We start from the raw sequence: 25,592 nt of genomic DNA on the forward strand, positions 1-25,592 counted from the left end.
TGCCACGGAGCGGCTGGGCCCGTGAGCCATGGCCGCTGAGCCTGTGCGTCCGGAACCTGTGCTCTGCAACGGGAGAGGCCACAACAGGGAGAGGCCCGCGTACCGCAAAAAAAAAAAAAAAAAAAAAAAAAATGACCAGAGAGGGAACCTATACTCTAATGTCAACAGGTGTGGGTATTTATTAAATTTAAGGACATGTATATTGGCTATCCTCCAGAATTTAACAAATAAGAAATTCTGGTAGTTGAATTAACTTTTAATTTTATATGAAATCACAATTTAAATGTACACAGATGGCATAATCACTTCAGACACTAAAAATATTCTAAAAGATCTTCAACTTAGATAACTTACATTATCCACACTTCATGAGTGTGAATGTTGTGGGGATATACTTATTTGATAACCAAGCTTTAGTGGTGTGATATGGACTAAAGTTAAGCAGGGTATTGTGCTTTCAGCCTCTTTCTGTGCTGACCAGATTACTTCCTAGTCCTTTCCTCTCTCCCAGTCCTTAGTCCCAATGCTGATAATCTCCAAGTTTATCTTAGAAAAATCAGGAGTAAAGGAGAAGGGAACTAATCAGTGAAAATGAACTAAATGTCAGGTACTTTGCTAGACAGTTTATATATCATTGCATTCAATTCTCACAACCCTATGAGACAAATGTTATTTCTTTTTTACAGTTGAGGAAACTGAGACCTAAAGAGATTAAATAACTTGCCCAAGGTCACACAATTTGTAAGTGGTAGACTAGGCTTCAAACATTCTTATTTTCACTATCTACTGTGCTACTCACCTTATTATTTGTTAGCTTATTTATATTGTACACTTTAAAAGTGTCTTGTTTAATTATAATAAATTTACACAGGAGTAAGACAAGGGGATTATTATTGTTGTTTTCTTTAAAAACAGTAATGTGGTAAAATGCCTTTGAATATTTTCCTTTCTTTTAAGGACGAACGAGAAGCCAGAGAAAATGTGAAGAGAGAACAAGACGAGGCCTATCGCCTTTCACTTGAGGCTGACAGAGCAAAGGTAGGTTTGGTCAGGGGACTTCTGGGATAAAGAACTCAATCCTAAATAGTCTTTCATTATTTAAATGCCAGCCCTTTAATCATTTTGAAACCTAAGAGAGTTGGGTTTGCAGTGGAGAAAGCTAGTTTCAATTAACAGAAAGAATATAATTCTACCTCAGGTTCTTAAAGCATGGTTCATTTTGACAAGATAATTTTTTCAGGAATCATGAGAAGTGAAAACAAAAATGGGCCTAGTGTTTACTTCATTTGTTTTTAATCAGTCTGTGGTAAAATCTAGCAATGTTTAAAAAGCTCTTCAGGTGATTTTAATGTGCAGTCAGGGTTGAGAACCACTGACTTATTTAATGCTTCTTGAGCATTAAATGCTTCTGTACTGGGCATTGAAGGAGAGGAAAATGAATAAGCCACTCTTTCTGCCTTCAAAATAAGGCTCACATTGTGCTGCAGAGTAGATTCAGTCAAGAGCATAGATAGCTGGAACACTTAGGCAAGGATCTTAAATGTTGTAAGGGAAGCACTGAGTTCTGTGAGAGTTCAATGAACAGGATTTTCAGTGGAAAGTTTTTTCCAGCTTTTTTCGAGAGCCAAGAAATGGGAATGTACTAGGCAGGGTTTCATAGAAGAGATTGTATATTTGAACTGGATAGAGAAAGGGGGGTAGGAGAGGAAGTAATGTGTGCTAGCAACAAGGAGCCAGAAAGCATGGGTTCAAGATAGAGGCTGATGTGAATAGAGTTTTGATATTTGGGTACAGGGGAGGTGGCAGAAAAGACCAGAAAGGAAGACCAGAGAAAGGTCTGAAGGATCTTGAATGCTACACTACCCAGAGCTACCTAAATGTTTGAATAGGAACCCACCATGATCATAGAGGTATGCTTTGTTGTTGCTTTTATTTCCATCCTTGTTCCAGAGAGAAACACTTTCATTACCACAGTGTACCTCTGGGCCATGCTGAAAATGAACTTTTTTTCTTTTCTTTTTCTTTCTCTTTTATTTCTTTTCTTTTTTAAAAAAAAGTAGGCCAGTGTTTATTAAGTGTTGGATTCCTTTCTCTTTTATCAACAGAGGGAAGCTCATGAGAGAGAGATGGCAGAACAGTTTCGTTTGGAACAGATTCGCAAAGAACAAGAAGAGGAACGTGAGGTAGAGCATAATTTTTAGAAAAGTTATTCAAATGCTAGGTCTATTTCCATTGCATTTGATACTAAGGATGTTAATATTTCCTACAACTTACTTCTTTCCACTTTTCCCAGATTCATTTTGATATGGAAGACTAATTTTCTTTAGAAGAATCATTCCCAATCTATTGTGTTGAACTCTTAGAAAACTTAAACTTGTACTAGATTCATGGTTTTCTATTCTTTCCAATTCCTCTCCCCTTTCTTGCCTGACAAATATTCCCATCCTTCCTAAATATTGTCTCACCCAAAAAACACAAAGACTGTGTTTTCTCCCCTTTTCTCAGGCTTTACTTTACCCACCAAAAGACACTGGGAGTTACTTCTGCAGCATCTTTCACTGGGCCCCTATATGTGAAAAATCCATGTAGCTTGGCTGATTTTTTTCCACCCTGAGTTCAGGTCATGTCTGTGACAATATAGAGAATTTTTTCATTCACTCATTTGGCAAATATTTTTTTGACTACTTAGTGTGTGTCCAAAATCTGTTAGGAAGTAGGGATACAGATGTGGGCCCTCTGCTCCAGGAGTTCATAGTCTTGTAAAAATAGAATTACATACTATATATAAAAGTCATTATAGAGATTTACCTAAAGTGCAATGGGAAAAAAGAGAAAGGGTGTCAAATGACTTCCTAGGATGACTCACAAAAAATGGCTTTTAGAACTTTTTTCTAGATATAGGATTAATGGCAAAATTCACTTATAAATAGAGGAAGCCATCTAACAAGTGATAGAAAGACCTGGAGGGCCCTAACTTGGGCTGATGAAAACTCCATTAGTCATCACTCCTGGTCAGAGGATGCCACCTCGTAACTTATTCAACAAATTTTTTTAATTAAAGTATAGTTGGTTTACAATGTTGTGCTAGTTTCAGGTGTACAGCAAAGTTATTCAGATATATATATATATTTTATATATATTATATATATATTAAATATATATATATATGCTATACAGTAAATCCTTGTTGTTTATTTTATACATAGTAGGGTATGTCTGTTAATCCCATACTCCTAATTTATCCCTCCCCACCTCTAACCCCCTATGGTAACCATAATATTTGTCTTTCTTGGTCTGACTTACTTCACTTAATATGATCATCTTTAGGTCTATCCATGTTGCTGCAAATGGCAATATTTCATTCTTTTTCATGGCTGAGTAATATTCCATTGTATATATGTAGCACATATTTTTTATCCATTCATCTGTTGATGGACACTTAAGTTGCTTCCATGACTTGGCTGTTGTAAATAGTGCTGCTATGAGCATTGGGGTGCATGTATCTTTTCAAATTAGAGTTTTCGTCTTTTCCAGATATATACCCAGGAGTAGGATTGCTAGATCATATGGTAGTTCTAGTTTTAGTTTTTTAAGAAACCTCCATACTGTTCTCCATGATGGCTGCACCAATTTACATTCCCACTCTCCCAGTGTAGGAGAGTTCCCTTTTCTCTACACCCTCTCCAATATCAGTAAATGATTTTTGAGCAAGAACTATGCTAGGCACTGAAAGAGAAACAAAGGATAGTAAGACATTTTCTGCCTGCAAAGAGAGATTACATCTTGTAGGGAAGATACAACATGTCTACAAGTAACAGCAAATCAAGGAAAAACGTGCTAAATAACATAACAGAAATAAAAGCAAAATACTTAGAGTTCAGGGGCAAAGTAAAAATCTTTCACAGCTTTTGGAATTCAGTCAACACTACAGAAGAACTGATATTTGAGCCAGGTCTTGAGAGATGTGTAAGATTTCACTGTTTGGAAATCAGAGTTTATTCATGTTCAAACACTTATCAAGTGCCTATCACACAAGTACGAAATACTATGCCTGACAAACTCTAGTATCTGTCCATGCTGAGGACTCTCAGTAATGGAAGGTAGAAAATATTTTGTTGAACGTCTTCTGTGTATCAACTACTCTGCTACCTGCTTTACCTATGCTTACTCATTGACCATTAAAACAAGCTACAAGGGAAGAGATTTCTCTTTTTTTTTTTTAATTATTTTTATTTATTTATTTTTGGCTGTGTTTGGTCTTCGTTGCTGTGCACGGGCTTTCTCTAGTTGCAGCAGGCAGGGGCTACTCTTCATTGCAGTGCGCAGGCTTCTCATTGCTGTGGCTTCTCTTGTTGTGGAGCACAAGCTCTAGGTGCACGGGCTTCAGTAGTTGTGGCTCGGGCTTTAAAGCGCAGGCTCACTAGTTGTGGCGCAGGGGCTTAGTTGCTCCGCAGCATGGGGGATCTTCCCGGACCAGGGCTCAAACCCGTGTCCCCTGCATTGGCAGGTGGATTCTTAACCACTGCGCCACCAGGGAAGACCCAGTTAACTTATTTTTATTTTCCTTTTGAATGATATAAGAATTTTAAGGCTATGAACTTCCTCTGAGCACTGCTTTAAATGAATCCCAGAGATTCCAATATGAATATGAAATTTCAACAATTGTTTTCTAGATACTCTGTAGTTTTCATTATATTTCCCCTTTTACCTGAGAGTTGTTTAATAGGGTTTTTGTTGTTGTTTTTTCTCCAAAGGGAGTGACACCAACTTTGAAAATTGTGTTGAGATTTTAGAGAACATGTATCCCAATTTCTCTCACTCATGTTAATTGGGGGAAATTTTTGTTTTCCCTATTGATGAAAATTGGGAACATGGAAATGTGAAAGTAACCAGGAACACAATATAACTGTGAAGCTGCACATGCTAATACCAGGCTTACATGTCTAAGGAACCTGCCACAGTTCTAGGAACAAAAAGGTTTTAGTGAATTTCTGCCACAGGCAGGGACATCAGAGATCTTTAAACTCCTTCCACTGGAATATCTTGAATGTGAAACAACGTAATGCTAGATTGAGAACTAGAGCCCAACTCTAGCCATGAGATCTCCCAACAGTTTACCCCACCTGTTTGAGTCTGTGCCACATCTAGGTCCAGAAATGTGGACTTGGCCAAATCTCACAGCAGTTTAGTGGCAAAGCTGGAACTAGGACCATAGTCTCCTGCCCCCAATAAGCCTGATATTTTAATTTCTTTCCATTCCATTTTTTTATTGTAGCAAAATATATATAACAAAAATTTGCCTTTTTAACCCTTCTTAAGTACAGTTAAGTGGCATGAATTACATTCACAGTCTTGCAACCACGACCATTATTTCCAAACATTTTCATCAACCCAAACAGAGTCTTTCCTCCATTTTGTCGTTAGTATATTATCCAGAATTCTACAAAATCTTCAGTCATTTCTACTTGGGAAATGTATGTTCTCTCTCTCTTTTGTGCACTCGCGCTCTCTCTCCCACTCTCTCTCCCTCTCTCTTTCTCCACCCCCATCTGTGTGTGTGTGTGTTCGCGTGCACACGCGTCTTTTGCAAATGCTTCTAATAGCCTTAATTCATGCCCTAGAAAGGAATCACAAATACCTGAGCCCTTCAGTAAAAAATAAATTACCTTTCTTCTCTGTGTAGTTACCTATCAATTTAATGTGTCATCAAGGTGGGATTTATTTTAATTAATTGCTTATTGGGCTAATATTAAGAAAATGAAAAACACATAATTCTGTTGTCCAAGCATTAGGCTTCGTTAATAAATGGGCAATAGCTTTTGATGAGTTTCTAGGAAGCAGCAGGTTTTTTCTCATCTCTCCCTCCCCCACCCCCCACAATTCCATCCATCAACAGTTTAACACCTGATTTTTGCCCTCTTTAGGCCATCAGACTCTCCTTAGAGCAGGCCCTGCCTCCAGAGCCAAAGGAAGAAAATGCTGAGCCTGTGAGCAAACTGCGGATCCGGACACCCAGTGGCGAGTTCCTCGAGCGGCGTTTCCTGGCCAGCAATAAGCTCCAGATCGTCTTTGATTTTGTAGCTTCCAAAGGATTTCCATGGGATGAATTCAAGTTACTGAGTACCTTTCCTAGGAGAGATGTAAGTTCCCATGCCTATCTCGGGAAGTGTGTCCAGATGGGAGATAGCCCATCATTAGGGCTGGACAAAGTAGTCCAAGAAAAGTGCCATGGCACAACTTACCGCAAGACCACACACTCAGGAGTCCTTCTTTGTTCTGCACACCTTTCTCTCCTCAGCCTTTGGAGAAGGTATGGTTTCCCAGGCCAGCAGACATGTGCCTAGTAGCCTAGGTAAGAAATTAGGTACTAGGTCTTCCTTCCTAGTTGTTTCCCCTATTCCAGCACTCATACAGGCTTTCCCAAGATTTCATCTCTGTATACCTTAGGGTAGATCTGAGAATTATGTGCTTAACAGCTTAACAGTCAGATCAGGGTCAATGATTATAGGTTCGTGAACAAGTCATGTTAAACCAAGAGTATTTTGTGATTTGACAGTTCTTACTAGCCTGGGAAGTCAGGGAGGGTGAACGATATTCACTGTGTATCTGTATTTCAGCAAGGCTTTTGATAGTCTCTCATAGTATTCTGGGGAAAAATAGAGAGATGTAAATCGACAGGTAGATTCATTGCTGATTAAATGGATGTGTCCAGAAACTGTTGACTAAGAGACTGCCCTCTCCCTGGAGGGAAACAAGAGGCTCTATATTTAATTCTTTATTACTCATCACACTTATTGGCAACTTAAATGAAGACGTTATCAGGTTTATGGATTATGAAAAATAAGATTCAAGAAAGCCTTAAAATAGTGAAATAATAGGCAAAAATGAACCTAGAAAAATTTTACAGAAATATATAGACATAGAAAGAGATGCCTGCATAGGCTTAGAAAACCAATTACTCAAGTTTGGGATGAAAGAATCCTGCTTTAGTAGAGGTTATTGTGGTTGAATTAAGCTGAATATACATTAATAATCTGTTGTGACTCCCAACAAAAAGCCAGCTGCATTTTTAGAGGTATAATCCCAACAAGAGAATAACAAGTCGTAGTCAACTGTTTACAAAGATAAACGACCCCTGAGTAGTCCTTAGACTCCATGCTGAAACTCGGTGCTGTCGCCTGAAGAAACAGGAGATTGGGAGTTCCCTGGCAATCCAGTGGTTAAGACTCTACGCTCCCAGTTCAGGATGCACAGGGTCGATCCCTGGCCGGGGAACTAAGATCCCACATGCCGCATGGCATGGCCAAAAAAAAAAAAAAGCAACAGGAGCTTATCTAGAACAGGGCTGGAAGGAAGGGAAGGGAAGTGGAAATCATATCATTTGGGGAAATATTTTCCTCTAGAGAAGGCACGGCCATGGGAGATGTGATTTTTGTCTTCAGCTACTTGAAAGCCTGCAGTGAAAAAGAGGGATCTGATTTTGTGCAGCTTCAATGATAAAGTGGGACCAATAAGTTGAAAGTTATTGGGAGGCAAATTTGGCCCAATGTAAGAAAGCCACTTTCTAAGAAAAGAATATTTTGTGTTGTGAGGTAGTGATTTTTCTATTTTTGGAGATAACGAAGCACTACTGAATTATCACTTTTTTTATAGTAATGGATAAATAGGGAGAAGGAGTCACTCCTGGAGTTCCTACTTTATATGTTCCTACTTTATATGAAAAGGGGCTTAGACTAGCTTATCTCTAAGATACATTTTTTTTGGGGGGGGGGGTTGGTATATAGTTGCTTTACAATGTTCTGTTAGTTTCTGTTGTACAATGAAGTGAATCGGCTACATGTGTACACATATCCCCTCCCTCCCACCCCCATCCCCAACCCATCCATCTAGGTCACCACAGAGCACCGAGCAGGCTCCCTGTGTTGTATAGCAGGTTCCCACTAGCTACCTGTTTTACACAGGGCAGTGCACATATGTCAATTCCAATCTCCCAGTTCATCCCCCCCACCCGCCCTGTGTCCACACATCCACTCCCTACGTCTTTGTCTTTATTCCTGCTGTGCAAATAGGTTCATCGATATCGTTTGTCTAGATTCCACATACATGCGTTAATATACGATACTTGTTTTTCTCTTTCTGACTTACTTCACTCTGTATGACAGACTCTAGATCCATCCACCTCACTACAAATAACTCAATTTCATTCCTTTTTATGGCTGAGTAATATTCCATTGTATATATGTGCCACATCTTCTTTATCCATTCCTCTGTCAGTGGACACTTAGGTTGATTCCATGTCCTGGCTATTGTAAACAGTGCTGCAGTGAACATTGAGGTGCATGTGTCTTTTTGAATTATGGTTTTCTCAGGGTATATGCCCAGTAGTGGGATTGCTGGGTCATATTGTAGTTCTATTTTTAGTTTTTTAAGAACCCTCCATACTGTTCTCCATAAGGGCTGTATCAATTTACATCCCCACCAACAGTGCGAGAGGGTTCCCTTTCTCCCCACCCTCTCCAGCATTTATTGTTTGTAGATTTTTTGATGATGGCCATTCTGACCAGTGTGAGGTGATACTTCATTGTAGTTTTGATCTGCATTTCTCTAATAATTAGTGATGTTGAGCATCTTTTCATGTGCCTCTTGGCCATCTGTATGTCTTCTTTGGAGAAATGTCTATTTAGGTCTTCTGCCCATTTATTTAATTCTGCTGTTCGTTTTTTTGATATTGAGCTTCATGAGCTGTTTGTATATTTTGGAGATTAATCCCTTGTCAATTGCTTCATTTGCACATATTTTTGCCCATTCTGAGGCTTGTCTTTTCATCTTGTTTATGGTTTTCTTTACTGTGCAGAAGCTTTTAAGTTTCACTAGGTCCCATTTGTTTATTTTTGTTTTTATTTTCATTACTCTAAGAGGTGGGTCAAAAATTATCTTGCTGTGAATTATGTCAAAGAGTTCTTACGTTTTCCTCTAAGAGTTTTGTTTTGTTTTGTTTTTTTAACTTATTTTATTTTGGCTGCATTGGGTCTTCATTGCTGCCCACGGACTTTTCTCTGGTTGCAGTGAGCAGGGGCTACTCTTCGTTGTGGTGTGCAGGCTTCTCATTGTGGTGGCTTCTCTTGTTGGGAGCACTGGCTCTAGGCACGCGGGCTTCAGTAGTTGTGGCGCACAGGCTTAGTTGCTCCACGGCATGTGGGATCTTCCCATATCAGGGCTCGACCCATGACTCCTGCACTGGCGGGTGGATTCTTAACCACTGTGCCACCAGGGAAGCCCCCCTCTTAGAGTTCTATAGTGTCCAGTCTTACATTTAGGTCTTTAATCCACTTTTAGTTTATTTTTGGGTATGGTGTTAGGGAGTGTTCTAATTTCGTTCCTTTACATGTAGCTGTCCAGTTTTCCCAGCACTACTTATTGAAGAGACTGTCTTTTCTCCATTGTATATCCTTGCCTCCTTTGTCAGAGATTAGTTGACCATAGGTGCGTGGGTTTATCTCTGGTCTTTCTATCCTGTTCCATTGATCTATATTTCTGTTTTTGTGCCAGTACCATATTGTCTTGATGACTGTAGCTTTGTAATACAGTCTGAAGTCAGGGAGTCTGATTTCTCCAGCTCCGTTGTTTTCCCTCAAGTTTGCTTCAGCTATTCAGGGTCTTTTGTGTCTCCATACAAATTTTAAGATTTTTTGGTTCATAAAAAATCATTTCTGTAAAAAATACCATTGGTAATTTGATACGGATTGCACTGAATCTGTAGATTGCTTTGGGTAGTATAGTCATTTTCATAGTATTGACTCTTCCAATCCAAGAACATGGTATATCTCTCCATCCGTCTGTGTCATCTTTGATTTCTTTCATCAGTGTCTTATACTTTTCTGAGTAGAGTTCTTTTACCTCCTTACATAGGTTTATTCCTAGGTATTTAATTCTTTTTTGTTGCAGTGGTAAATGGGAGTGTTTCCTTAATTTCTCTTTCTGATTTTTCATTGTTAGTGTATAGGAATGCAAGAGATTTCTGTGCATTAATTTTGTATCATGCAACTTTACCAAATTTATTGATTAGCTCTAGTAGTCTTCTGGTGGCATCTTTAGGATTATCTATGTATAGTATCATGTCATCTGCAAACAGTTTTACTTCTTCTTTTCCAATTTGTATTCCTTTTATTTATTTTTCTTCTGATTGCTGTGGCTAGGACTTCCAAGACTATGTTGAATAATACTGGCAAGAGTGGACATCCTTGCCTTGCTCCTGATCTTCGAGGAAATGCTTTCAGTTTTTCACCATTGAGAATGATGTTTACTGTGGGTTTGTTGTATATGGCCTTTATTATGTTGAGGTAGGTTCCTTCTGTGTCCACTTTCTGTAGAGTTTTTATCATAAATAGTTTTGAATTCTGTCAGAAGCTTTTTATGCATCTATTCAGATGACCATATGGTTTTTATTCTTCAGTTTGTTAATATGGTGTATCACATTGATTGATTTGCATATATTAAAGAATCCTTGCATCCCTGGGATGAATCCCACTTGATCATGGTGTATGGTCCTTTAATGTGTTGTTGGATTCTGGTTGCTAGTATTTTGTTGAGGATTTTTGCATCTATATTCATGAGTGATATTGGCCTGTAATTTTCTTTTTTTTGTAGTATCTTTGTCTGGTTTTGGTATCAGGGTGATAGTGGCCTCATAGAATGACTTTGGGAGTGTTCCTTCCTCTGCAATTTTTTTGGAAGAGTTTGAGAAGGATGGGTGTTAGCTCTTCTCTGAATGTTTGATAGAATTCACCTGTGAAGCCATCTGGTCCTGGACTTTTGTTTGTGGGAAGATTTTTAATCACAGTTTCAATTTCATTACTTGTGATTGGTCAGTTTACATGTTCTGTTTCTTCCTGGTTCAGTCTTGGAAGGTTATACCTCTCTAAGAATTTGTCCATTTCTTCCAGGTTGTCCATTTTATTGGCATAGAGTTGCTTGTAGTAGTCTCTTATGATGCTTTGTATTTCTGTGGTGTCCGTTGTAACTTCTTCTTTTTCATTTCTAATTTTATTGATTTGAGTCCTCTCCCTCTTTTTCCTGATGAGTCTGGCTAAAGGTTTTTCAGTTTTGTTTATCTTCTCAAGGAACCAGCTTTTAGGTGATTGATCTTTGCTATTGTTTTCTTTGTTTCTATTTCATTTATTTCTTCTCTGATCTTTATGATTTCTTTCCTTCTACCAACTTTGGGTTTTGTTTGTTCTTCTTTCTCTAGTTCCTTTAGGTGTAAGGTTAAATTGTTTATTTGAGGTTTTTCTTTTTTCCTGAGGTAGGATTGTATCTTTATAAACTTCCCTCTTAAAACTGCTTTTGCTGCATCCCATAGGTTTTGTTTTGGATCGTCGTGTTTTCATTGTGATTTGTCTCTAGTTATTTTTTGATTTCCTGTTTGATTTCTTCAGTAATCTCTTGGTTATTTAGTAATGTTATGTTTAGCCTCCATGTGTTTGTGTTTTTTACATTTTTTTCCTTGTAATTTATTTCTAATCTCATAGTGTTGTGGTCGAAAAAGATGCTTGATATGACTTCAATTTTCTTAAATTTACCAAGGCTTGATTTTAGACCCAAGATGTGATCTATCCTGGAGAATGTTCCGTGTGCACTTGAGAAGAAAGTGTAATATGCTGTTTTCAGATGGAATGTCCTATAAATATCAATTAAATCTATCTGGTCTGTTGTGTCATTTAAAGCTTGTGTTTCCTTGTCAATTTTCTGCCTGGATGATCTATCCATTGGTGTAAATGAGGTGTTTAAGTCCCCAACTATTGTTGTGTTACTGTCAATTTCCTCTTTTAGAGCCATTAGCATTTGCCTTATGTTTGAGGTGCTTCTGTGTTGGGTGCATATATATTTATAACTGTTTTATCTTCTTCTTGGATTGATCCCTTGATCATTATGTAGTGTCCTTCCTTGTCTCTTGTAACAGTCTTTATTTTAAAGTCTATTTTATCTGATATGAGTACTGCTACTCCACCTTTCTTTTGATTTCCATTTACATGGAATATCTTTTTCCATCCCCTCACTTTCAGTCTGTATGTACCCCTAGGTCTGAAGTGGGTCTCTTGTAGACAGCATATATATGGGTCTTGTTTTTGTATCCATTCAGCGAGCCTGTGTCTTTTGGTTGGAGCATTTAATCCATTCACATTTAAGGTAATTATAGATATGTATGTTCCTATTACCATTTTCTTAATTGTTTTGGGTTTGTTTTTGTAGGTCGTTTTCTTCTCTTGTGCTTCCCACTTAGAGAATTTCCTTTAGCATTTGTTGTAGAGCTGGTTTGTTGGTGCTGAATTCTCTTAGCTTTTGCTTGTCTGTAAAGTTTTTGATTTCTCCATCGAATCTGAATGAGATCCTTGCCAGGTAGAGTAATCTTGGTTGTAGTTTCTTCCCCTTCATCACTTTAAATATATCATGCCTCTCCCTTCTGGCTTGTAGAGTTTCTGCTGAGAAATCAGCTGTTAACCTTATGGGAGTTCCCTTGTATGTTATTTGTCATTTTTCCCTTGTTGCTTTTAATAATTTTTCTTCGTCTTTAATTTTTGTCTGTTTGATTACTATGTGTCTCAGCATGTTTCTCCTTGAGTTTATCCTGCCTGGCACTCTCTGTGCTTCCTGGTCTTGGGTGGCTATTTCCTTTACCATGTTAGGGAACTTTTCGACTATAATCTCTTCACATATTTTCTCAGGTCCTTTCTCTCTCTCTTCTCCTTCTGGGACCCCTATAATGTGAATGTTGATGTGTTTAATGTTGTCCCAGAAGTCTCGTAGGCTGTCTTCATTTCTTTTCATTCTTTTTTCTTATTCTGTTCCACAGCAGTGAATTCTGCCATTCTGTCTTCCAGGTCACTTATCCATTCTTCTGCCTCAGTTATTCTGCCATTGATTCCTTCTAGTGTCATTTTCATTTCAGTTATTGTAATGTTCATCTCTGTTTGTTTGTTCTTTAATTCTTCTAGGTGTTTTTTCTTTAATTCTTCTAGGTCTTTGTTACCCATTTCTTGCATCTTCTCGATCTTTGCTCCATTCTTTTTCTGAGGTCCTGGTTCATCCTCAATATCATTATTCTGAATTCTTTTTCTGGAAGGTTGCCTATCTCCACTTCATTTAGTTGTTTTTCTCGGGTTTTGTCTTGTTTCTTCATTTGGTACATAGTCCTCTGCCTTTTCATTTTGTCTGTCTTTCTGTGAATTTGGTTTTCATTCCACAAGCTGGAGGATTGTAGTTCTTCTTGCTTCTGCTGTCTGCCCTCTGGTGGATGAGGCGATCTAAGAGGCTTGTGCAAACTTCCTGATGGGAGCGACTGGTGGTGGGTAGAGTTGGGTGGTGCTCTGTTGGGCAGAGCTCAGTAAAACTTTAATCCACTTGTCTGCTGATGGGTGGGGCTGAGTTCCCTCCCTGTTGGTTGTTTGGCCTGAGGCGACCCAACACTGGAGCCTACCAGCTCTTTGGTGGGGCTAATGGCGGACTCTAGGAGGGCTCACGCCAAGGAGTACTTCCCAGAACTTCTGCTGCCAGTGTCCTTGTCCCCGCGGTGAACCACAGCCAACCCCCACCTCTACAGGAGACCCTCCAACACTAACAGGTAGGTCTGGTTCAGTCTCCTGTGGGGTCACTACTCCTTCCTCTGGGTCCTGATGTGCACACTACTTTGTGTGTGCCCTCCAAGAGTGGAGTCTCTGTTTCCCCCAGTCCTGTCAAAGTTCTGCAATCAAATCCCGCTAGCCTTCAAAGTCTGATTCTCTGGGAATTCCTCCTGCCGTTGCCAGACCCCCAGGTTGGGAAGCCTGACGTGGGGCTCAGAACCTTCACACCAGTGGGTGGACTTCTGTGGTATAATTGTTCTCCAGTTTGTGAGTCAGACACACAGCGGTTATGGGATTTGATTTTATTGTGATTGCATCCCTCCTACCATCTCACTGCGGCTTCTCCTTTGTCTTTGGATGTGGGGTATCTTTTTTGGTGAGTTCCAGGGTCTTCCTGTTGATGATTGTTCAGCAGTTAGTTGTGATTCCGCTGCTCTCGCAAGAAGGAGTGAGTGCATGTCCTTCTACACCACCATCTTGAACCAATCTCCTGAGCTTGTCTTTTAATGCCCAGTCAAATGTCATCTCCTTTGGGAAGCCCTCCCCATCTCCCAAGCTCCTCACCTATGTACCCATTGCAGTTTATACATTCCTCTCTTATAGGACTTGCCCTATTTTTCTGTAATCATTTACAGAGACTGTCCATATCATGTTCATGTCTATCTCCCCTGAAGTTCCCATCATGGTGCCTCACACATAAGTATTCAAGTTACTGTTGTCAAGTGTTAATGACCTCAGGTCTGATCCTAAATCCCTGATTCCAGAGTGAACTAGAGAGGCTGTTCCAAATGAGAACCAGTGCCCTAGGCCCACCCAGATTCCAGACCCAGGCCTAAACCCAGAGAGCCCACCCAGGACTCATTAGACCTCCTAGACCTAGGGGTGGGATGAGAGTTAATGGCCCTTCATCCTTCTCTGAATGCTCTTCCAAGTCTAATGACTAGTGTTTTTGCAAGGCTATTCTGTGACAGCCATCTGTGTCTGCAGGGATTAGGATCTAATTTGTAAAAGTCATCTTAAATTACAGCCAAACTAAAGACTGTTAAAAAGCACATCTTAAGACCTTGCCTTTTTAATAACAAATAACATAAGACTTAGCTCTAGGAGTCTTACTGTCTTTAGCCTTTTTTCCACAAAGCAGAGACTAGCTTCTCACCAAAGGACCTGTTAAACATTCTTCTGTGTCCCCACCCCCAAATCAAAACAGTACTTCATGTTAAGATTTCCCAACTGTCCAACTATTTACTAAATGTCTGCTGGGTATACCACTGAACTGAGCGCTGTGGGACAACCAAAATAGCAGCAGACACAGGCCTTCCTGGGAGAAGCTGATTATCAAGATACTGAGAGCACTGTGGTATTTGTTAGTTTTGTTATGTTGTTTTCCATTTTGCTAATAACAGTTACTAAGAGGGGAAGTAATATTCATTTCAGAGCTACCGTCATTAAGCCCTACCTGGTGGGTATGTTAGAGCCATGTGAACATCATTGGCCCATTTGCCTTACTCCGGCATTGCCCTGGCAGTGAGGTAATTGAGTCTAAAAGCTGACCCCCCCACCCTACTATTTACCCTTTCTTGGAGTCAGAGTAAGGGGCCCCTCCAGCCCCAAATTTCCCTCTAGACCTGCAACTGTCTGGCACCACTCAGTGTGAAGTTGTCAATATCTCCCAGCCTTCCTCGTCCCTTTTCTTTCCTCCTTGCTTTCCCACCGCTCCATCTTCTTTCCAATTCTATTTCACCCTTTTAACCCTCTCCCCCTTCTTTCCACTCTTCCCTCCTTTTTTTTCTTTGTTTTTTTAATCCCACAACTCTTCTCCTTCCTGCCTCCTCTCTTTTCCTTCTTTTCTGTACTCATATCTACCTCATTCAGAGAAGCTCCACCTGCAACTGGAACATGAGGTCTTTCTATTTATCAAAGGAGTGCAGCCTACTGGGAAACATGGATGGTGATGGCAGTGAGCTTCAGGACTGGTGGCCTGTGTGCCTTGTCACTTACATAATCACACAGCCCCCATTCTTGCCCCAAGAACATCTCTTCCTCCAGATCTATAGCTGTGAACCCCCAAAAGAGGCAAACATGCATGCAGAAATACATTATCAGAAATTTTATATTCTAGAACAAAGAGGAACAGGAGAGTGAGTATAAACAAACTCCTAGCAGGAATTTTTACAAAGTACACCTTCAGTAAATGTTTCTTTGAAAGAACTGGGAGAAAAGCCTTACAAAGTTAGGGTACACAGATTCCTTCCTCAGTCACCCATCCACTTTTGCTACACTAAGCACCAAGCTAAGCACTATGCTCAGCACTGGGAACGCAGTGTTGAAAAACAATGACATAGTTATTACCCTTGTCACACTTACAGTCTGTTTCCAGAAGCTACTGCTGGAAGACATTTGACTTCATTGATAATACAAGGATATCCTATTTGCCACCATAAGGAATTAGAAATAGGTTAATCTGCATGTCATGCTGGTATTCATTCTTTCATAGAATAAAACATTTGCTGAGCAACCACATGGCCCACCTCCATACCAGACACTGATGATATAGAAATAAAAAGAATTGTTACTGGCCTTGAAGGGTTCACATTCTAGTAAAAACACACATGTAAAGCAAATTGCATTACATATCATACCGACAGTTGGAAGGATAGGTAATTTCAGCCTGCAGTGATAAGACATTATAAAGGAAATGAATTTGACCTGAGCCTTTCACAGAGCGCTGTTGGGTGAATGGAAACAGAATAGCTTTGTTAAAAGTAAAAGTTTCAGTGGTACTTAGACCTGTATCTGAATCTCACCTCATCACATACTTGTTTTATGACATTGGGCAACTTACTTGGCCCTGCTGAACTTTTAGTTCTTCACCTTTAAAAGAGAATAATATCTAGCTCAGAGAGTTGTGATAAAAGTTAAATAAGTGAATGTAAACTACTATGTCCCTGCCATGTAATAAACAGTATCTGCTATAATTGTCCTAAGTGGAGAGAGGCAGAAGAGGTGGGAAAGGCTTACAGCTAAAGAAAGCATGATAGCAGTGAATTCTTCCACTAGAGCAATGATGGATATTTCCATTTAAAATATCCAAATGCTCTAAACCAGACAAAAGAATGTATCTTTGGAATCATAATATCTCATGTTTGAAAAGAATCTCAGAGATATCAAAGCCAACTGTCACTTTACAGATGGTAGAATCAAAGCATGGTAAAATTATACACTTTCCTTAAGTCACATGGTCAATTACAATAGCAGAGCTGACCCTAAAACCCAAGTTTTCTCATGGCCATTACTGTTTAAGATCATTGGCTCCTTTTAAAACTCTGTTAATAGATTATAGAGTTTCACCTTAAAATTAGAGCCAAAGAACAATAGAACTTAAAAAATCAACATTAGAGACCACCTAGTAAATGCAATAAATTGCAGCTCCAAGCACCAATATTTTAAAATATTCGGTACTTCAGTGACTTTCATATGTTAATGTCTCTAATATTGCAGTGGAACTGATTTCCAATTTATGTTAGACTGAGTTTGATTTAAAAAAAAAAAAAAGAAGAAGAACAAGAAGGAAAAACTTTAATGCCATTGAACTACCTATACCTTAAGAGCTTTGATTTCAAGATAAAGCAAGATGAAGCATGTAATCAATGAAATACATGTTAAAGTTACTGCTGCTGAGCTTGTTCCATTCCCCACAGATATTGTATATCACCATATCTAATTATCTGAGATTTTCCAGTATCCCTAAATAATCGAGATTCAGAGAATAAGAACTATGATTGTGGGATGGAATGCAATTAGTATCTAGTTGGTCACAATATTAATTCTAACTCTAAACTTCTCTCAAATCTGTTTTTTTCTTTTCCTTGCCCCCACACCACTGCCCAAATCTTCATGGCCCAGATTAAACCTTGCAGCATCCTAATTCATCTCGCTGATTCCAATCTTGCCTACCCCACCTCCTATCAATCCTTCCTACTGTCTCTCAAGTTATTTTTCTGAAACATACGTTTGGTGATATCTCATCTCTCTACTGCTTAAAAGCCTCTAGTGGTTCTAATGCCCTACAGGAAAAAACTGTAAACTGCTTCCAAAGCATACAAAAGCCTTCATAATCTCATACCATCTCCTCCCCCCCTCCCCAACCCCTCAGTTCTTCTCACTTCCTCCATTACTTTTCTACCACATGCATCCCACCATTTAGCCACAATAAACTTCTTGACTGAAAGAAACCAGGAGATCTTACTAAGATGCAGATACATTCACAGTTATCGCACTCCTCTTCTTACCAGCTTTGGGAAGTAGCAAGATAGGTGGTAGTCTGTGCCATTCAACAGATATGCAGGCCTGAGGTGAAACGACTCGCTTGAGAGCTGCACATTCAGTTAATGACCACTCAGGACTGCAGCCCAGGCTTCTCAATTGCTTTATTTCCAAAAGCAACTTTGTAAGGAAAAATGGTCCTGGAGTATTTTGACCACGGGACGCTTGAGTTTATAGGTTGAAGTCATTTGGTAAACTGTTTACATAATATTTACAAAAGAAACGAAATAGCAAGGGATTTAAAAGAGTAATATAGCTGCTTCTTAAATAAGTCTATACATGAAACTCTAATCTGGCATAACCGCAGTCTAATTAAAGGGAAAAATATTGTTTCTAGCAAGGGTGGTTTATATTTCTTCAGGTTATTCATTTTTTTTAAGAAATCTATTATTTTCTAAATTGTAAGTTTCAATTTTTTTAAATAATGAGATGAAGCATCCTGTGCCTTAGTAATGCCTTACATGCAGAATCAATCTGAAAATTCATAGCTTTGGGGGGCCTCTACTTTATCGTTGGAGTGATTGAGGAGAGGGGAATAGAGAGAAAACAATGGTATAGAGGAAGGAACTTTGGACTGAGAATCACATGATTATTAGCTGTGCAACCTTCAACAAGGTACACCCTCTCTCTGTATCCCAGTTTTCTTTTCTATAAAACAGAAGCAATAAATTCTGCTTCTCCCAGGACCATAGCATGGCTCAAATAAGGCAGTGTATATGAGTGCTTTGTAAACTGTGAGATACTGTCCAAATATGAAAAGTAAAGATGATCATGATGATTCTCCAATAGCCAAGTGTGCAGGATAAAAGAAATTTTTAATAGTATTTATTGAGGGCTTACTATGTCCTGTATGCATTATCTCATTTAATCCTAAAAACTATTCTAAAGGTCAGTATTCATACTGTATGCACTGAGAGGGGGAAACTCAGGCACAAAACTTGCCCAATGTCATAGTATATATCAGAACCAGATACAAACCTGTGTGTGTGTGATTCTGGAGTCTGTGCTCTTAATCCCTATGCCATTATGCTCCTGAGCCAGGTAAGGAATAAATTAGTGAGGTAGTTTATCATCTAGAAAAATACTTTAAATGTGTAAATGAAGCTCAGTTCTATACATTTGGAAAGATTGCATTATCTCTGATTTCTTTATATTGTCCTTGTAATTTTTATTCCTAAGTCACAGCCAGATGTAGGTAAAGTTGTATTTCATACTCTGTTTATCCAGGCACTGTGCTAAGTACTAAGGAATGAGGCACAGTCCTTCCTTTGAGAATGCTCTGGCCTCTCATATAAATAATCCTCATAGTGCAGTTCACGCAGTGGGTCCTAAGAATAGTCAGACCAAAAGGGCAGAAGAAGTCAGAGCTGGCCTGTGTGACCAAGAAAAGCTTTGTAAAGGAGGTAGCAGATGAACAAAATTTTGAGATGATAGGATTTCTGGTGGGCTGATAGGGGAGAACATTCTCCAGCCCTTGGGCCAGCTTAAAGAAAGAATCTAATGTTGGAAAGTTCAAGGCATGGCTAGACAATGGAGCATAGACCAGATTGATTGAAATATGGAGTTTGTATCATAAAGTTCTGAGAAAAGGCTGAATGGGGATTGTATAAAACCTAGAATATCAGGAAAGGGAGCTTGGCTTTATTCCATGTAGTTTGTTGAGGAAGGGAATGACATGGTCATCATGGTTATCTTCAACATAAGAACAGTTAGCCCTACACTACTCCATAATGTACAAATTCACATTGCCTGGCACATAGTAGGTGCTCAGTAAATGTTAATTCTCTGATCTCTTTCTACCCTTAATATCTAGGGGATCTCATTCATCTTGTGGCTTCAATTACCATATATACAGTTGCAGCTCTGAAGTGTATATCTCCAGCCCAAGCTTTCTCCTGAACTCCAGACATTTATACATACAACTGCCTACTCAACATCTCCATTTTACGTCTGATTGGCATCTCAAGTTAAACATAGTCAAAACTGAACTCCTGATTTCTACCCTTCTCCAAATCTGCTCCTCTTGTAGTCATCCTCACCTCATTAAATGACAGCTTCATTCTTGTTCAGGCCAGAAACCTTTGATTTATCCTTGACTCCTCTTTCTCTCTTTTTCTATCCAACTCATAAGCAAATTCTGTTGGTTTTACCTTCAAAATGTATATCCAGAATCTACTTCTCACTGCCTGCACAACTAAACCCTAGTCCAAGCCACTATGGTTTCTTGTCTAGATTATTGTAATGGTGTCCTCCCTCCACCTGCGTACCCTCCCCCTTTCAGTCTTTTTTTCTAAAAAAACAAAAAAACAAAAAAAATAGTTTTGTGGTTTTTTAATATAAAGCAGATCGTGTCATTTCTATTCTCAAAACCCTGTCATGGCTCCCCACCTAGTTCTGAGTTTTTGAAAGACCCTCCCTGATGTGACTCCCTGGCATTTCTCTGACCCCGCTCAATCTTTTTCAGTCACCCTGGCATCCTTGTTGTTTATTAAAAACCATGAAACGTTTTCCCACTTTGGCTCCTTGTACTTGTACTGTCTTCCTCTAGATATCCATATTGCTCATGCCCTTACTTCCTTTAGGGCTCTGCTCAAATATTGCCTTTCCACTGAGGCCTTTTCTGACCAACCTATATAAAAAAGCAGTCCTCCTTCCCTCTTCTCTGTTGCCACCTTCCCTACCCTGCCAGACTGGCAATCCCTATGCTGAACTGATCACCATCTGACATAGGGAATAATAGATATTTGTTTATTATCTACACCCTACTAGAATAAAAGCTTTTTGAAGGTGAGAACTTTACTTATTCACTGCTATATAGCTGGCACCTAGAACTGTACCTGGAACTTAACCGATGATCAGTAAATATCTGTTGAATGAATGAATGAAGCAGACAACCTGTGAAGTAATAATAATGCTGCCTACCACTGTGTGAGTTCCCACTGTGTGTTGGGCAGCTATGCTATGCACTAGACAGGTATCATTTAATTGAATCCTTACAACAATCCTATGAGATTGGTATTATCCTTACTCCATAATTGAAAAAATTAAAGGCACAAAAAAACAGATTTAAAACCCAGGTCAAGAATCTATTATACCAAGCAAATATTATCTCCATTTTACAGATACAGAAAGTGAAACTCTAAGGGTTTTGAGCAAGGTCACCTAGCCAGGAAGTAGCAGAGCTGGAAATTAAATATGAAGGTGCTGATTCTTTTTCTGTTCTATCTCACTGGTAGTTTGGAAAGATGAATTGACATGGAAAAAGACTGAAGCCAGAATAGTCGGGGGATGTTGCAGTACTTAAAATAAGACTGACAAGGGCTTCCCTGGTGGCGCAGTGGTTGAGAGTCTGCCTGCTGGTGCAGGGGACGCGGGTTCGTGCCCCGCTCCGGGAGGATCCCACGTGCCGCGGAGCGGCTGGGCCTGTGCGTCCGGAGCCTGTGCTCCGCAACGGGAGAAGCCACAGCAGTGAGAGGCCCGCGTACCGCAAAAAAAAAAAAAAAAAAAAAAAAAAAATAAGACTGACAAAAATGCAGCCAAGCAGGGGAAGATTAGAGAGATGGTTGTATGTAAACTCTAACGCCTGGACTAAGTATTGTGATAAATGGTTCCATAGCTTTTCCTGCCCTCCCTATACTTGGAGTCAGACGACTCTTCATTCTAATGCTGGCACTTCTGTTCACTTTCTGAGTTACACTGAGTAAATGATTTCTATTTTCTATATTTCAGTTACTTCATCTTTCAAGTGAGGATAATATCAAGCATCCTCACAGATACATTGTGATGATAAGATCAAAAGTGATAATGAAAACACTTGGTAAATGGCAGAGGGCCATGCCATTTGATTTGGTAATGCTGAGTTTCTTTGATCCATCTCCAGGAAGTCACTGCTTTTGACCTGTCTCTTGCCTTTAAAAAATAAGTTTTTAGACACATTCCTCATTCTTAATGTGAGGTGACCTGTTCTTTGTCACTTGGATTATAAAACACCCTTCCTTGGAAGAAAGTCCACTATTTATTGTAGTTCCTTTAGTGCAGGAAAAATGTGTTCTGAGCATTGGCAGTCACGATCGGGGAGAGAGCATGATGCTATAGTATAAAGAACGAGTTATCAGGTGGACCTTGGATGTGTCACATAATCTCTATAAAATGGTTCACCTGTAAAAAGGCAGATAATAATAGCCACATATGGGGTGGTTGTAAGAATTAAGTGAGGTGATTTGAGAGTGAGGATATGACATGTAGTAGGTACCCAGGATATGTGAGGCTTTAAGACATGTAGACCTTGTGCTGGGAAGGAATAACACAGCTCACCATGCTCATGCCCCTGGGCAGGGCACTGTGTGTAGGATGAAACCACACCATCTCACTTTCAGTCAGACTTTCCTGTGAGGAAGTATATTCTCTCCTCCTCCTTCCACATCACTGTTTCCATAAAAGCAGAATCCTCTTAGTTGGGATTGGATGGAAATGTGACTAAACACCAAAGAGGTTTTCAGTAAAATATGTTGGTACAATTTTTTGCTTAGTTTCAAGACGAGTTGGGTCTAAGCCTTCCAAAAGTGAGTGGATTGCTGATGTGAAAGTTTTCTTTGAAATTTTTATGCCTGATTTGGTGATCTCTTTGCTTCTCACAGCCTTTTCCAGCTTTTAGTCAGACAAGGATAATAATAATTATTAATGTGCCACTCTGTGCCAGACGCTTTAGAAAGTATTCTCTCAATCTTTATACAAACCCTAAAGCATAGATAGTAGCCCCATTTTATAAATAAGATAACTGAGGCTAAGAGACATTAAGTACCATTTCCAGGGTCACGTACATAGTAACTGACATAATTGTGATTTAAACCTCCAGAGCCTATGCTGTTTATCCTAAACGGGTTACTTTTTCATATAATGTGTTGGGGGGTCCCCAAGACCCACCTCCAGGTTCCGTGATATTCTAGGAGGACTCACAGGACTGAGCAGTCATATTTACAGCTGTGATTTATTACAGCAAAAGAATACAAAGCAAAATCAGCAAAGAGAAAAGGCACACGGGGCCAAGTCTAGGGAAAACCAGGCAAAGCTTCCAAGGGTCCTCTCCTAGTGGAGTCACACAGGATGAGCTTAATTCCCCCAGCAGTGGTTTGGGACAACACATGCGAAATGTTGTCAAGCAAGGAAGCTTTTTAGGGACTTAATGCCCAGGGGCTTAGTTGGGGGCTGATTATATAAGTACCCTCTGCCTGGTACATACCAAATTCCAGAATCCGAGAAGGAAAGCAGGTGTTCAGCATAACTATATTGTTTGCACAAACGATTTAAGGTTAGTGAGCTACTCTTACCGGTTCTGAGAATAGTGGGAAGCCTCCTAAAAGCCAAGTTCCCAGACACCAGCCAAAGGCTGACCTTGTAAGCAAGCCTTTCAAAGAATAGCAGTCAGGCCTGCTATATGTTAACTCTTTTCTGCAGACATCATGCCTTTTGCTCTTGACCGAGGCATCTTTACAGAAAAATTATGATCAGTAGGAAGCTACACACAGAGTGAGAAAAACCTATAGTATTGATCTCAGTTATTTATGCTTTTTAGGGATCCTGGACTCAGCCAGTTAAAACAAATTCCATTAACCATTAAAGTCTGTCTTAGAAAGCCAGATGGCTTCCTCTTTGAGTTTCTGTATTAACCCTTTTTCTCACCTTGCCCAAGGCATCGGTTCAGGTACAGCACAATTCTAGCCAAGATGAAGCTGACCTGAACGTCTTCCAATACTGAGGCAGTGTCATGATATCAGGGTACACACCAGAAGTACAATCACAGAGGGCATTCGTGGTACCCCTGGAAACAAAGTTTACAAGTGTTAGAGCACCCCAAGCAGGACATACATTAGTCAGGGCCACTGTGATACCTCCCACCATTGGGTTCTCAGTCAGCAATTTAGTTCAGCCCTTGGTTTCAGAGGGACTGCCTAAGGCAGTCTCAGTTTTGCTTATCCGTGACACCAGTTCACTCACCTCATGAATATAGACGGCATCTGGAGGTGTTCTGTTTGGAAGTTAAGGAGCTGAGGCCACCTCCTGCTGTCTCATAGTCACCACTGTCATGTGTGATTGTAGACTCAGCAGTCAGTTTGAATTCAAAGCACTTGCAGCAGCTTGGAAAGGCAGCATGGGGAGTTTTCCTTCAGGAAGAGGGGAACGTTTCCAGGAACAGTTTGGAATAGCAAAGATTTTAACACTTTCTTCCTCCCTTGCACCCCCGCTCCCCCGCCAGGGGCCAGGGTTTTGATTTGTTTTGTTTTTTCTTCTTTACAAAATCGTTGTGTCTCCGCAGTCATAATTTTACCTTTTTTTTTTTTTATGATTATCCCCTACTTTCATCCAGACCTTTCCTCAGGAAGGACTGTATATGCAACAGGGCCAAAGAGTTTTATAGAAAATCATTTTTATACGGCTTAACCAGAAAGGCACATCATGTTTAGGAATTGGTTAGTACAAAATCCTTAATTATGAAAAATTTTCAAAACAACTTTATATAACCTCCCATCCTTTTTGTCCTGTTCATTTATCCAGTGAGCAGCCTAGAAAAGATCAATCTCTTTTTGAGAACAGTTGCATTTAATAATCAGACTGTCTTTCTAAGGTGTGTGCTCCCAGAGAAAGGTGAAAGGAGTAGAGTCAAGCTATTTATTAGTCCACTGTTGGAAACTGCAACTATTCTGGGAAGTTGAACACAAGTCATGAGCAGTGAGACATCTCCCAAAGGAAGTTGAAAGTCCGTTCTGTCAAGAGTGGGCAAGGAGGTCACACTCCTTGTGATATGCTCTCCCCCAACTTGCAGGAATGCATTCAGTCTCTGCATCAAATATAAACCCGTCAGCATCTTGATTTTATTTATTTATTTTTTAAAATAAATTTCTTTATTTTTGGCTGTGTTGGGTCTTCGTTGCTGTGCGGGGGCTTTCTCTAGTTGCGGCAAGCGGGGGCTACTCTTCGTTGCGGTGCGCGGGCTTCTCATTGTCTCATTCGTTGCGGAGCATGGGCTCTAGGCGCGCAGACTTCAGTAGTTGTGGCACAGGGGCTCAGTAGTTGTGGCTTGCGGGCTCTAGAGCTCAGGCTCAGTAGTTGTGGCTCACGGGCTTTGTTGCTCCACGGCAAGTGGGATCTTCCTGGACCAGGGCTTGAACCCATGTCCCTTGCATTGGCAGGCAGATGCTTTTTTTTTTTTTTTTTTTGCGGTACGCGGGCCTCTCACTATTGTGGCCTCTCTCGTTGCGAAGCACAGGCTCCGGACGCGCAGGCTCAGCGGCCATGGCTCATGGGCCCAGCCGCTCCACGGCATGTGGGATCCTCCCAGACCAGGGCACGAACCCATGTTCTCTGCATCAGCAGGTGGACTCTCAACCACTGCACCACCAGGGAAGCCCCAGCAGGCAGATTCTTAACCACTGCCCCAACAGGGAAGCCCAGCAGCTTGATTTTAGATGGTCCCATCAAAAAACAAGCTCTTTCCTGTTGGCATTTGTATGTGACCCAGAAGATACAGACAACATCCATGATGTGTTCACAATTTCAGGCCCCACCCAGAGGCATCCTAAATCTACAGTGGTCCCAGCATCAAAGTCTTGTTCGTTGAGCCTATGCTTGCTTGCAGTTCAGCACAGTACATTC

At 40.1% G+C, this 25,592-nt stretch overlaps 1 protein-coding gene across 4 annotated transcripts in view; it reads left to right on the forward strand.

Annotated features, from left to right (window-relative positions):
* Window positions 1–25,592, forward strand: part of FAF1 (Fas associated factor 1) — a 499,298-nt gene that overhangs the window by 451,867 nt on the left and 21,839 nt on the right. For all 4 annotated transcript variants that reach the window (XM_060305721.2, XM_060305705.2, XM_060305724.2 and 1 more), the window contains 3 exons: window positions 958–1,038; window positions 2,106–2,183; window positions 5,925–6,140. In XM_060305721.2, the coding sequence (XP_060161704.1) occupies window positions 958–1,038; window positions 2,106–2,183; window positions 5,925–6,140 (375 nt within the window). The remainder of the gene's footprint in view (window positions 1–957; window positions 1,039–2,105; window positions 2,184–5,924; window positions 6,141–25,592) is intronic.

This window comes from Globicephala melas, chromosome 1, assembly GCF_963455315.2.
Source record: "Globicephala melas chromosome 1, mGloMel1.2, whole genome shotgun sequence".
Classification (NCBI taxonomy): Eukaryota; Metazoa; Chordata; class Mammalia; order Artiodactyla; family Delphinidae; genus Globicephala; species Globicephala melas.